General features: G+C 43.8%; 1 protein-coding gene across 3 annotated transcripts in view; it reads right to left on the minus strand.

Moving 5' to 3' along the window:
• Positions 1 to 11,772, minus strand: part of HLTF (helicase like transcription factor) — a 59,471-nt gene extending 47,699 nt beyond the window's left edge. For all 3 annotated transcript variants that reach the window (XM_036242739.1, XM_036242740.1, XM_036242738.1), the window contains exons 1-4: positions 11,572 to 11,772; positions 10,017 to 10,227; positions 2,060 to 2,226; positions 584 to 717 (exon numbers count right to left, since the gene is read on the minus strand). In XM_036242739.1, coding sequence (XP_036098632.1) covers positions 584 to 717; positions 2,060 to 2,226; positions 10,017 to 10,227; positions 11,572 to 11,591 — 532 coding nt within the window. In that variant the 5' untranslated portion in view covers positions 11,592 to 11,772. The remainder of the gene's footprint in view (positions 1 to 583; positions 718 to 2,059; positions 2,227 to 10,016; positions 10,228 to 11,571) is intronic.
• Between the last annotated feature and the right edge of the window lie 2,931 nt (positions 11,773 to 14,703).

The following is a 14,703-nucleotide window of genomic DNA, read 5'->3' on the forward strand; positions in this document are numbered from 1 at the left end:
TCAGGTCTGATCCCTGGTCAGGGTGCGTGCAAGAAGCAGCTGATCAATGTCTCTGTCATATCAATGTTTCTCTCTCCCCCTTCATCTCTCTCTAAAATCAATAAAAACACATCCTCAGGTGAGAATTTTAAAAAAAGTTTTTTAAAAGCTGAATTCTATCATTCAAATAACACATTATTAAAATAATTTGAACAAACACTTACCAAATAAATAATTTTTTCCCGTTCCCTATTGTGAGATTCTTATTGTCTATATGTAATTTATCAAAGAGAATGTTTACGATCAAGTTTTCCAGATACTATCATTAAGGGAATTTGAGGGAGGGACTATAGGATCTCCTTATACATTTCAGGGTGTGTGTGTGCGCGCACGCATGTGTGTCAAATCTCCTATGAATCTCTAGTTGTTTCAAAATAAAGAGAAAAAGATTCAGGGATTTTCTTAAAAACTCCAAAAAACCTATAACTTAGAGCCTTCAGCGTAAATTAGTTCAGTCAACCAAACATTACTTAGGAGAATAAATGTGTACAATTTCTACATTCTTACAATATCAAAATAATAGTAAGTAAAACCCTCAACTTACTTTTTGGTGCAGGACCCAATTTAAATCCATGTTTTTTCAATTGATCTAAAACTGCTTTTCTATTTTCTTCTTTTCCCCAAAGAGTCATATGCAATGGCATGGTAAAAGCGTTGTTTGCACCAAAAGGAACTACCCTATTGTATTTAAGAAGGAAAAAAGTGAGAAATTAAAAAGTGTCCATTTTTTACTCCCATTAAGAGTCTGACTATTAAATATTCTAAGTATTACATTCAAATTTTGCATGAAGTAAGATAGGGAGGAGCTAGTTGGGCAGAGTAGAAAGACAGGAAGATGACGGGATAGGATCAACGAGAACCAGAAGACAAGGGTGGTTTTCTGAACAGAATGCCAGAAGAAACTGAGAAGACAGGATAAAGCAGTGTTTAAATACAAAGATAGCCTATAATCAAGATTGTAAGATAAGTAAAAACAGTACGTTTAACTGAAAGGGTAGAGCTTTCATTAATAGAAACAAGCTAGCAAGCTATTCTGAGAATGAGGAATGATTTGCAAAAACTATTTCTGATCCACTTTATTCTCAATGTTTGAAAATCTCAATGAACTGAGAGAGAAGAAAACAAGTACATGAGTAAAGTGAAAAGGCACTGCTGAGCCTTTATTTTCCAAACTCCCTTTTCCTACCCTAAACATTCCATACTTAAATTCAGGTCACAACACAAATGCCTGCAAAAACTGAGTATGCCCTGGAGAAAGCTGCAGCTGCTACAGGCAGCAGTCAGCTGCTGTCATGTGGAAATGAGAGATCAGATCACCAGATCTTCCATTTGTCAAGAAAAATCTTCATAAATAATTTTTATATTTGGGGGGTGGAAATAACATATATAAGATGTAGGCTATCTAGAAATTCAAATATTGGAAATTTTTTTAAAATTTTTAAACACTGTGTAGGCAAAATGAAGCTCACCTATATCTGATCACAGGCTACCAGTTTTATAACCTCTGATTTAAACAAACACTGCCAAACTCCCAAATCTATGCACGAAAAGGCTTGGCGAGATAAAGAGAACTTCCTAATATTTAAACCAGGGGTGGAGAACATGGGCCTTAATCAGCACCAGCTGACACCACAGGCCTCACCCGGAGAAGCAGCTCTAGCCATCACATGAGGGGTGGGTTAATTCAACGTCCGACCAAGACAGCAGGCTAATTTTTAAGCTGATAATTTTGTATGGCCCACGAATGATGTTACAAATATCCAAATGGCCCTTGGCAGGAAAAAGGTTCCCCACCCCTGATTTAAACCAAGTCTATTTTTCTCCAAGGTAATAATAATTCAACAGAACAGTGAGAGAGTCGCTAGGGTAGTACAGGTAGATGAGAGGAGAATTAAAACATTTATTAAATACATACTAAAGGTTTCGTGATAAAAGTTGTCAGACAACTATACAGACTCTTAACAAATTCAAAGATTAATACACCTCAAAATTATTAAAACTGAACTCAGAAATACATTACCCTTCCACTTGTGCCAGTTTGTTGTCCATGATATAAGCCAATGCAGCCGCAAGATCTTTCTTTAAATGGCCAACCTGATTTCCATTCACATTGTTTACTTTAATTGCATTCTTATCATAGGGGTTATTGGGCTCTCGTTGTAATGCAACCATTTCATTATTATTAACCTAACAAAAAAATGAACAGATAATATTATAAATAACAAACATACAAAAATAGCTTTCTTCACCATACTTTATTTGGGATTTCCATTCATCTTTTAATGCTTACTGAGAAACACTGCATAAGAAATGTGTAGTTTGTTGGACTCATATCTTTATAGAAATATTAAAGAATATGTTTAAATGATTCTTTCATTCTATTGTTTTAATTTACATTCATTGGGAAGTTAACAAATCCTTAATATCTAAGAGACACAATCAAAACCAAACAACGAAATCACACTATTTAAAATTTTCAACATCATAACTTCTGAATATTGTGCTGCCAAACACTGTTGTAAGTATGTTACATAGATTGACTTGGTAGGTACTATTTATTATGCCCATTTTACAGATGAGACAATAAAGCACGGAAAAGTTAAGTAATTTGCCCAAGATCACAAAGCTAGTAAGTAGCAGAACTAGGATTTGAATCTAGACAGGCTGGTTCCTAAGCTTGATCTTCAGACTCTAAAAAGGGGAAAAGACATTAATCAGGGAAAACGCATTAACCGTAAGTGAGAATGGAACTGGAATAAGAAAATATAGATTTCAATTCATGCCATTCTGATTCCATTTGATTAAAAATGACCTGAGGATGACATTATCGAAAAGAAGAGTTAAGAACTTCAGAAAATTCTCTTCTCCCTAAAAAACAGTGAAGCCCAGCTACTGTGGCTCAGTGGTTAAGCATCGATCAATGCAACAAGAGGTCACCGGTTCAATTCCCAATCAGGGCACATGTCCAGGTTGTAGGCCTATTCCCCAGTGGGGGGCATGCAGGAGGCGGCCAATCGATGCTGTCTCTCATCAATGTTTCTATCTCTCTCCCTCTCCCTTTCTCTCTCTCTAAAATCAATAAAGAAAAATTGTTAAAAATTAAAATTAAAAAATCAATGGAAGACCAGGCAAATATTGTCAAAACCAACTTTTTTCGGAACTCTAAAAACTATAATGTAAGGACTGCAGAAACAAGGAGTGTTAATTCAAGAACAGCTGAATATCCATGCCCTAGTCCCGTCTCCAGCTCTCAGCTACATGGCAACCTTTAAAAACAAAAACCTGCTGGGATTCTTGGTGCAGCCTAGCAATAATCAGAGTGCACAATGGAGCAGAATCTTTCAAGATTTATTTCCAAAGAATGTCATTATTTGACCTGTATGATGGTTCTCTAGTAAATGCCACCCCCTCCAAAATTTTCAGAGCTATTTTTATTTGACCTCTGAGCTCACACAGTATAAAAACCCTCCTCCCTTGGGTGGGAGTTTGTCAAAAACAATTATACATGTAGTGGTAACAGTTGGGGTAAAGAAAAAGCTGGGAAATACAATGGCCAAAGGGGCTTTGAAAAATTCCAACATATTCCTGAGACGCTAGGAGGCCACAGGCGAGCCTGTGGCTGTGCGCGTGCCCAAGGCTGTGCGTGTGTTGAGGAGAGACCGGAGAAGGCCCTAGAGCTCCCTCAGCTCTGGCTGAACTCGGAGGTCTGAACAAGCAGGAAGTGAAGACTAAGGAAGAGTTGTCCACTGCCTGGCTGTGCGTGCCCCAAATGCACACAGATTCTCTCAAGACTGGGAGGTTTACTGGTTCCGATACAATCATTAGCTGGCCACCAAGCTAACCAAGAACAGACATCAATGGCCACACACAACAAAGAACAGATTTTACAGGGTTAATTTAGAAGTCATTAAACAAAAATAATTAACAAAATCCACAACAAATATTCCTGGAGAGGGGAGAAACCTGATTTCTAGAGTTGTCACATTATTATAAATGGCCACTTCTCAACGATAACAACAAAGAAACAACACATGCAAAGAAATGAGTATGGTTCACTCACAGGAAAAAAAACTGTTCCTACGGAAAAAATATCAACTGTTCCTAAGGAAATAGAGATCTGTGACTTATTGAAAAAAACTTTTTATTTCTAATCTTAAATTTCTTCAAAGACTTAAAGCAAACCATATTCTAGGAACTAAATGAAATCATGAGAACTGTGTCACCCCAAATAGAAATTCTGGGGTAAAAAGTACAATAACTAAAGTTAAATTTTCACTGAAGAGGCTTAATAGCAAATATGAGCGGGGAGAAGAAGAAACAAAGTTAAAGATGACAGGTCAACTGAAGCCCTGGCTGGTTTGACTCAGCAGTTAGAGGGTCTGTGGGTTCAATTCCCAGTCAAGGGCATGTACTTGGGTTGCAGGTTTAACCCCCGGCACCTGTCAGGGTGGTGCAGGAGGCAACCAATCCATGTGTCTGTCTCTCCCTCTCTCCCCCTCCCTTCCTTCCACTCTAAATATCACTGGAAATTTTCCTCCGGTGAGGATTAACCAAAAAAAAAAAAAAAAAAAAGGTCAATTAAAACTATAGGTATCCCCATCTTTCTAAAATTTGAGTTAATTCCACTTCACTTACATTAAGACCTACATATTAGTACTGTTTTTGCTAATTGAAAGATTTCTGAAGAGGGTTTCACTTTTGAAAAAAGGCAAAAAGCAAAACCAGCAATTAGCGTTTGTTTTGCCATGAGCTGTTCAAGAGGCAGTGTGCACCGCCCAGCAGTGTGCACTGACCAGCGGCGGGCTCCGAGGAGCGCGTGCACCGACCGGCGGTGTGCACCGACCAGCGGCGGGCTCCGACCAGCACGTGCACCGACCGGTGGTGTGCACCGACCAGCGGCGGCGGCACCGACCAGCAGTGTGCACCGACCAGCGGCGGGCTCCGACCAGCACGTGCACCGACCGGCAGTGTGCACCGACCAGCTGCGGCACCGACCGGCAGTGTGCACCGACCAGCGGCGGCACCGACCGGCAGTGTGCACCGACCAGCTGCGGCACCGACCGGCAGTGTGCACCGACCAGCGGCGGCACCGACCGGCAGTGTGCACCGACCAGCGGCGGCACCGACCGGCAGTGTGCACCGACCAGCGGCGGCACCGACCGGCAGTGTGCACCCACCAGCGGCGGCGGCACCGACCAGCAGTGTGCACCGACCAGCGGCGGCACCGACCGGCAGTGTGCACCGACCAGCGGCGGCACCGACCGGCAGTGTGCACCCACCAGCGGCGGCGGCACCGACCAGCAGTGTGCACCCACCAGCGGCGGCGGCACCGACCGGCAGTGTGCACCGACCAGCGGCGGCACCGACCGGCAGTGTGCACCGACCAGCGGCGGCACCGACCAGCAGTGTGCACCGACCAGCGGCGGCACCGAACCGGCAGTGTGCACCGACCAGCGGCGGCACCGACCGGCAGTGTGCACCGACCAGCGGCGGCACCGACCGGCAGTGTGCACCGACCAGCGGCGGCACCGAACCGGCAGTGTGCACCGACCAGCGGCGGCACCGAACCGGCAGTGTGCACCCACCAGCGGCGGCACCGAACCGGCAGTGTGCACCCACCAGCGGCGGCACCGACCAGCAGCGGCACCAAGCTCCTTCCCTGGGCACCCGCACTCAGCACCTCCGCATCAAGCCGCCGCAGCTTTAACTATCTGGGAGCATTTGTGCTTTATCTCAATTTAATTTGTTCGTCATTAGCAAGATGTGTCCTAAGGTATCAGAAAAGCCTAATGGATCTTGTAAGGTTGTTATGTTTAGTGCTAAGCTGGATGTAATTATGCGTTTTGATCAAGGTTAACAAAATGGACATCGTGTGTGCGTTGAATTTTGGGTCTGGGAACGCTCAAAAGTTTTTCCAATATAAATTAATGGTTATTGCTATGCTGCTTTAAACTGTTCCTGTTTCCAAAAGATTTCATAGGAATGATCTACTTTTGGATAACAGGGGAAACCTGTGCCGAATCTGAAGAACAGTTATAGAGTCTGAGGAACAGAACGAAAAATAATATAGAAACATGAATATGCCTAGAGGCATTTGGCACAACAATAAGCATATTCAGAAGAGGAAGAGAAAAGGGGACAAAAGGATATTTGAAGAAATAATAACTGAAAACTTCCCAAATGTGATTACAAACATTACTCTACATATCTAAGATGCTCGAATTCCAAGTAAAATAAACTGAAAGAGATCTAAACCCAGACAAACCATAATCAAGCTGTGGAAAGAATCTTGAAAGCAACAACAGAGAAGCAACTCATTACACAGAGGATAACCTCAATAACATTAACATCTGACTTTTGTCATCAGAAACCATGGCAGCCAGAAGACAGTGGAATAACTTGTCAAAATGCTAAAAGGAAAAACTCAAACAAGAATTTCATATCTGGCAAACTAGCCTTCAAAATTGAAGAAGGAATTAAGTCATTCCCAATAAACAAATACTAAAAGAATCTATCATTAGCAGACCCGTACTATAAGAAATATTAAAGGGAAACTTTCAGGTTAAAATAAAAAACACACTAGACAATAACTTTAATCTACATGAAGAAATAAAGAGCAACAGTAAAGGTAATTACACAGGTAAATATAAAAGACTATACATTTTTCTTGGTTATAACTTTTTTCCCTTATCTGATTTAAAAGGACATAAAACAAACATAATTCTGTGTTGAGGAGCATACAATGTATGTATGGAATTATATACTTAAATGTAATCTAACTCTGGGAATGGCATATTTAAATTAAATGAGATGTAAATCAATTTCAATAAAACTGAAAAAAAGTTTAAAATAATAAGTATGCAAAAATAAATACCTCAAATTTTATTATATTTTTTCATAATAGTGATCAACTCAAAAACGTCCACCTATAAGGAAATAAGAAATACAATACAGACTTGTATTGATGTGAAAAGATATTCCAAATATTTTACTAAGAGATAAAAGGTGACCACTATAATAGGCATAGTCTGATCTCATTTCATTTATACATAAGATGGTTTCAATTTACATGTCTATGTTCACAAAGTGTGGGATGCATGACAAAGGGAGTAAGTTATGGTTCTGGACTGTGGACCGTAGGGACATGTAAGCTTTTTCTTTTAGCCACTTTTTAAATTTAATTTTATATTTCCATCACCACTTATCTTCCCTACACTCTCTTCTACCTTCTACCTCCACCCCCCCCAAATCACCCCACTGTTGCCCATGTCCATGAGTTTTCCTCTTTTTTTTGCTCTATCCTTCCATGCCCCCTGCCTCCCCAGCACCCCCGAGTCTTTTAGCCACTTCACTTAATGAACATGCATTACTTATAAAATAAATACACATTTTTAAAAATAAAAAAAGTAATGATTACTTTTAATCAGTCCACATTTTTATTAGCTTACCTGTATCACAGAAATTATCCTAAGATCAACAAATAGTGATTGTTCTAAGCTCAATAACAACCATAATCTAATATTTCACAATGGCTTAAAGTAATTTAGAAAACGATGAAAGTTTTTTTTTGGGGGGGCACAAATCAGAAACAAGGAAGCGCAGAGATGGATATGAGAGCTAGAGAACCCGTGAATATGAAAGCAGCTGATAGATTTCAGGAAAAAAATTAGAAAAGAAAAAGTATGTCAGAATTAAAGACTAAGATACAAAGAACACAAAAGTGAACAGACCTCGTGAGAAACATGGCAAGGGAAATAAATGATGAAAAACAGAAAAGTGAAAAAATATGATAAAAAGGATTTCAGAGGAATTAATAGAGAGATTAGATTATGGTTGTTATTGATCTTAGAACAATCACTATTTGTTGATCTTAGAAAATTTCTATGATACAGGTAAGCTAATATATATGTGGACTGATTAAAAGTAATTATTACTTTTTTTTGCCCTGGCCAGTTTGGCTCAGCGGTTGGAGCATCAGCCCACAGACCAATGAGTCACGGGTTTGATTCGGGTCAAGGGCATGAACCTCGGTTGCCGTTCTTGCCGTTCCTCCCGGACCCTGGCTGAGGTCCTGAGGGAGGCAGCCACTCAGATGTCCCCCTTCCACGTCGATGTTTCTCTCTCTCTCTCTCACCCACTCTATCTGAACAAAAATGGGGGGGGGGGGAGTCCTCGGGTAAGGATTAAAAAAAAAAATTATTACTTTTTTTATTTTTTAAAGTGTGTATTTATTTTATAAGTAATGCATGCTCATTAAGTGTGAAATGGCTAAAAGGCTCGAGGTTCAGGGGGGTCAGAGGATCCAATATAGAGAGAGTTGAATAGAGCCCCTGGAGAAAAATAATCTTTGGAAAATGCAAACATTTAACACCATAATTAAATAGAATTTTATGAAATAGAAAAAAATGACTCATAAAACAGTCAACACTAAAATATACCTTAATAAAATTATTGGACTGTCACGATAAGGAAAATATCTTTGAGTTATCCAGGCAAAAAAAAAACTCCAATTCACTTATATGGGGGGAAAATCATATTGGCAGAAGAATTCTACCAGGAACATTTCATGCAACATCAAGATATCATGAAGAGAAAATATGGGTCAAGGATTTTTTATATTCAGCCAAATACCACAAGTATAAACATCACAAGTTCGAGCATACAAAAACTATTGTTCCTTCCTAAGGAATCTTCAACACAACACATTTCCAATCACAAAATGGTATTAGAAGTTCTGATATAAAGAAAATATTGGAGAATGAAAGAGATAAATCCAGATTATGGAATTCTTTCCCAAGGAATCTCCTGAAGAACATGCTTCAGACAATGACTTGAAAAACTTCAACGTAAGAAAAATATGGGGGAATAGAAAAACTGACAAATCTAAAACTTTCCTTAGAACAGACAATTTATTCATCAAATCAGTAACATGAAACAAAGGGGGCTGGGGGGTGACTTACAAGATATAACTAAATGTAATATACAAATGTTGTTTTGATTCTGATTTGAAAAAAATGAACTATAAAAATACATTTTTAAACAATCGAGAAAACTGATCATGGATTAGTTATTAGCTATAGTCAGAAATTATTAATAATTTTGCTATGGGTGTAAAGTGATAGGATTTTTAGTATAAAAGGACAAATAAAAAAGAAAAAGAGATGAAGCAATGTGTAAAAAACTTGTTAACTGCTAAAACTAAAAACAAGCATATGGAGTTTATCGTATTATTTTACTTTCAATGCACTTTTGAAATTTTTCATAATCAATTAAAAAAATAAAACTAGAAGTATATCATGCAGACTGAATACAGAGGTAGTATAGACAACCATAACAAAGATAACTATTTACCAGAGAAAGTTATATATTCTCCACTTCTGTCTGTATACCTCTCTCTCTCAACACACACACACACACACACACACACACACACACACACACACTGCAGAGAATAGAGATAAAGACAAATGCTGCAAGAAAAATTGGTAGACAAAGAGTCTCAAGATAAAAGGACCTAAAAATAGACAAAACCCTTATCTAGAAAGAGTTGATCTTCCTAAATTAAAAATATTAAAGTATAGAAATGTGCTGAGGACCAAAGGGGAGAAAGCAATGGACTGACTTGGAAGTCATTTTGTAAATGTACCACACAGTTTCTGTGGTTTTGGGCAAATCATTTAACCCTCCTGAGCTTCAGTTCTTCAGTTATAGAAAAGGGATAACAGATGCCATACAGACCTCAGAGTCAATGTAGCCATCAAATGAGACCACACAGGAAAAAATGCTTTGTATATCGTAAGTATGATATAAATGTAAAAGAATATTAGTCATTAGACATTTATCTCTTGACCAGATATATTTCAATCACTTAAAGTTAAAAAAAAAATGAAATGCACATATCACCTTCTAATTCTTATTTTGTAGGTTAATTCCATAAATATATGACATTTTAACTTAATATCTAATGTTATACTCACTACTCCTGTGTAATAGCGTAGTCCAACTACATGACCTCGCAAAGTTCCAAATAAAACTGAATCTAGCTCTTCATCGCTAGTTAGGAAGTCATCTGGAGGGAAAATATCTTGGAATTCAAAACGGGGAAAGAAAGTTGGATATGAGAGGCGTGGAAAATTTCCATGGACTCCGCCGTACTGGACAGTCTGCAAGTACTTCCAAACAGGATCTCTATTTTTTTAAAAAAGGGAGAGGAAAATAAAGTTTAAGTATTTCTCAAAGACCATCCTATATTTATAGGACAACTGTTTTCTCACCCTCTTTTTCAACAAATTAAATCTTATGCGGGACCTGCTGTATAAGATGAAGACTGTTACTCTAGACAGAGCAGGATTGGGGTGAGTGGAGGAAGCTTCCAGGAGCCCTACCTATTCAGTAATGGCTCTTCTACCCACCGATGTTTAAAACGAAACCCCCAGGCCCGGCTGGTGTGGCTCAGTGGCTGAGCGTCCACCTGTGCACCAAGAGGTCGCCAGTGCGATGCCCGGTCAGGGCACATGCCCAGGTTGCTGGCCGATCCCCAGAGGGAGTCACGCAGGAGGCGGCGGCCAATCGATGTTCTCTCTCATCGATGTTTCTCGCGCTCCCTCTCCCTTCCTCTCTCTAAAAAAAAAAAAAAATCAATAAAGAAAAAAAAATTTTTTTAATAAATAAAATGAAAACCCCAACAAGCGTTCAGAAATATTTTTCCTAGTGATCATTTCAATTGAAATGTACGTGATGTCTGGGACTTTATATGCCAAGTGTCAACGGCGACTGAGCCAGGAAAGACCTGCGCACAGAGCAGCAGTTTGTGCATCTCTGCGGATAAAACGTCCAGCATCCATTACTCTCATCCCTTGAGAACAGGGCCCTTATTTTCCTCCAGGCATTCAAACCACGCCACCCGCGGAGACTGACCTAAAGCCTCCCACTCCCGCTGGTTCCGGGGTCAGCTCGGCCCCCCGATGCATCACTGTTTCGGGGATGCGCTTGTAAACCTATTCGGGTGCTGGAAAGGACGGGGGAGGTCGGCGGGGGCTTCCGGGACGTCTCCACTCTCCCGGGAGCGGGAGAAGGTGCCCCCCGCGTCTCCCCCGCAGGCCGTGCGCGGCGCGCCCAGCTCCCCTGCCCGCACCTCCTGCAGGTCTGTGCACGCGCCGAGCTGGGAGCTCCGCGGGGGCAGCGGCGGGGTTAGCCGGCCCCGGCTCCGCGCACAGCGCCTCGTGCGCAGCGGGTACCCAGTGGGCGCCTGGCTGGACGAAGCGCAGGTCGGGACCCCGGCTAAGGGCTGGAGCGGTGAGCCCGGGCCCTTCCCGCCCCCCACGGCCCTGCCGAGGTCTCCCTCCGAGGCCCCGACACCGGGCTCGCCTGAGGATCCTCCCTCGCCGGCCAAGGCGACGCGTGTATTCCTCCCGCGGACACACGCGCAAACACCGCACGGGAACCGCAAAAGGGATGCTGGGGAAGGTCAGGTTCGTGCGGGGACACCGCCAGGCCGTTACCCCCGCGCCCCACCCCCTCCACCCTCTTCACCTCTTGAACATCCAGGACATGGCGCTGGGTGGGTGTGAGGGTGGCGCCGGGGCGCCCCGAGTCGCTCTCGAGCCGCCTGGACGCGCCTCCCTGCAGGGCCCGCGGCCGAGAAGCCCGGAACCCTTGCGCGGCGCCCGAGGACGAGCGCACTGCCGGGAGCTCCGAAGCCGCGAGTCCAATTAGACGTCGACGCCGTCTCCTGCCAGCAACAATCTGAGGAACCGCCGACGCTTTGTGACTGGCACTGGGAACGCCCAGTCACAAGGAGGGACCTGCAAAGGCGAACCAATCAGGGTACGGGAGGGAGGGCAACTCCGCCCCGCGCAGCGATTCAAAGGCTGTGGGCGGGGCCCCGGCGGCGGGGCTGGTTTCATCCGGGTTCTTCCCGCCCCCTGAGGCGGATGCGCGGGAAAGTCACGCAGCGAGCGCGGCGCCTGCGATGCCCGTCTGAGTCCCCGCCTGAGATCGAGGGGACAGCAGTCCTGTGCGCTGTGCTCCCCAAGTCCGAGCCTCGGTCCCTTCTCCAGGCCCCGCCTCATCCTGCCCCTCATTTTCTCCTCGTCTGACGTTACGTACAATAGGGTCTCCCCGGAATGAACCCCGCGACGGAGGAGCGTGCCCGCGAGGTGGTGTCCCCGCCTGCGGCGGACCTCGCGCGGTCGCCCCACACTTCAGACCCCGTGGGCCGGGCGGGGACACGCTCTGGGTTCAGGGGCTGCTGGAATTCAGACTTGGGGAGAGCCCCCCACCCTGTTTCCCGCTCGGAGAAAGCTGGTTCCCGTGGGGGGAAACCGTGCAGTGTGGGGGCGCTCGGCTGACCGCCCACGTGGTGGGGCGCCAGCACTTGGTCCCCAGGCTCCAGGCTGCGTGCGAGGCCCAGGCAGCTGGTGGGCCTGGGCCCCTGTCGGGGGCGCGCTGCGGGCCCCAGAAGCTGCGGAGACTGGGCTGTGGGCGGGTTGGGGGGCCGGAAGCTCTTTAACTGGGGCTACGGCAGCCCAGGCTTGGAAGCTGGGGGTCACTGATCTGCACCGGGGCTCGGGCACCGTCCAGAGAGAGCAGCGCTGCCCTGTGGCTCCGTGGCCGAGCGGGGCCCCTGCACCACGTGGTGGCAGGTTCGGTGCCGGCCGGCCCGTGCGCAGGCTGTGGGCCCAGCCCCACGGGGGGCGTGCAGCCGGGCCAGTGCGTGCACGCCCGGGGGGTTTCCTCCTCTCCCTCTCCCTCTCCCTCAAATCGACAAGGAAGAAAAATTCTTCAAAAGGGAGACTTGCAGGATGAGAGAAGAAATGCACTTGTGAACGTGGACCAGAGGGTGAGAGGTGGCCCCTGACTCTGGTTTTCAAGAGTTTTCCGTGATCTGAAACCAGCACGACCCGTAAGCGTGGATCCGCGGTGGAGTGAGCAGTCAGATTTGCAGCAATTTGTTACTTCATTTTCCTAAAGAGAAGGGAGAGGAAGACAGGGGCATTTCAAATCAGCATCATGGCTTTCTTCTGGGAGTGTTATGAGTCCAGTGGCAATATAGTTCAATTTTTGGGGCACCCGAGTCTGAAGTTCTTGGAAAATGTGGCAGAAAATGCCCCGATTGGAAATGTTCTGTGTGTGAAATCAATGAAGAGGCCACACTCGTTAGACTAAAAGATAACATTTAAATGTGCAAATACAAAACTTGAGACCTATGTGTAAGGACTGTCCCATCATTAAAGAATCAAGATGGAATGACGTAAAAATGTGCGATGAAAGTCAGCATTTTTGTCCATCTCCTCGCTATTTTTCATCTCAGATGTAGCTGTTGAACACTCTTTTTCGCTTAATCGTTCTTTTTTATTTTTAACACAAAGTGCAGTTTGTACTAGTTGGATTAAAATGTTACAACCGAACTATCACCCTAGATAATGCGTTCTGAAAAATGAACATTTGTAACTGAAAAAAAGAACGGGAACTAATAGTGTGTGTGTGTGTGTGTGTGTGTGTGTGTGTGTCGGACTGATGATTGAGGAGGAGAGCGGTCCCAGGAGCATGGTGAGGAAGGCAATGGCCAGATTACACAGAAATTTATGGTCTGTGGCAGAGTTTGTACAATCTGATCTAGGCTTTAAAAAAAAAAAATCACTCTGGCATTTCTGTGGGAACAAGAACAGAAGCAGAAAAACTGGTTAGTTGATAATAGGAAACAGTTGTGTCCAGGAACGAGCTGATGGTGGCTTGGAACGGGGAAGTGATGGAAATAGGAGGGCCCATGGGGTTTACTGATGGATTTCAGTGTGGGTGCCATGATGGGGAATGAATAAAAAATTCCTATAGCCACCCACCTCCCAGTCCCAAACACCCTTTCTCATCCTCCCCCATTTATGCAAATTAATCATGTCACTCCCCTGCTTGATGCTGAGAGCATGAAATCAAAGAATCATATGTGTGATGTGGTTCTTTATAATCTGTCCCCTACCTCCCGTTCCTGTCACTTCCCAACCCGCCCTGCCTATAACGGCCTTCACTCACTTTTCTAAAAATTACGAATGTGTTCATGTGTAACCATAAGGCCATTTTCACACCCAATACAATTAATAAATCAGTCCTTGGTGTCTTCTAGTAACTAGTTCATAATCACATTTTTACAGTTGTCTCAAAAAATGTTCTTTTATAGTTTGTTAACAAAACAGAATTTTGAAGTGCTTGGCACCAAGACAAAAACAAAAAGCAAAAAAACTTTAAGAATCCGAATTTCCAAAAGTCTGCCTTCAATACAAAAAACCTCCAAGTGTATGTCATAACTAATAGATTTTGGAAGAATATGTGATGCTGTAAGACCTTGCTTGTTTGCTTTCTTCACTCAAAAGGAGAGAGAAACAAAGCTCAATGAAGAATTTTCGCAGAGTACATCTCCAAGTGGATCCCGGGGAGAGAGCCTGAAATGCCAACACTTCGAGCCAACCGCCACAAAAGAAGGATGATAGGCAGACCAGCAAAGTTTCTGGAGACCGCAGAAGAAAAGGAAGCCGTGCCTTGTTTTTCAGAGAGTAGCCTCAAAATTCTGCAGACCTTAGAAAGAGAGCCTCAGAGACCAGACATGAGTCAGGGCAGTCAAGGAGTAAAGGCTAGTGAGGGGGCTCTATTAAGGGACCCCAAGACAGCCTT

This window comes from Molossus molossus, unplaced genomic scaffold, assembly GCF_014108415.1.
Source record: "Molossus molossus isolate mMolMol1 unplaced genomic scaffold, mMolMol1.p scaffold_m16_p_5, whole genome shotgun sequence".
In the NCBI taxonomy this organism is placed as follows: Eukaryota; Metazoa; Chordata; class Mammalia; order Chiroptera; family Molossidae; genus Molossus; species Molossus molossus.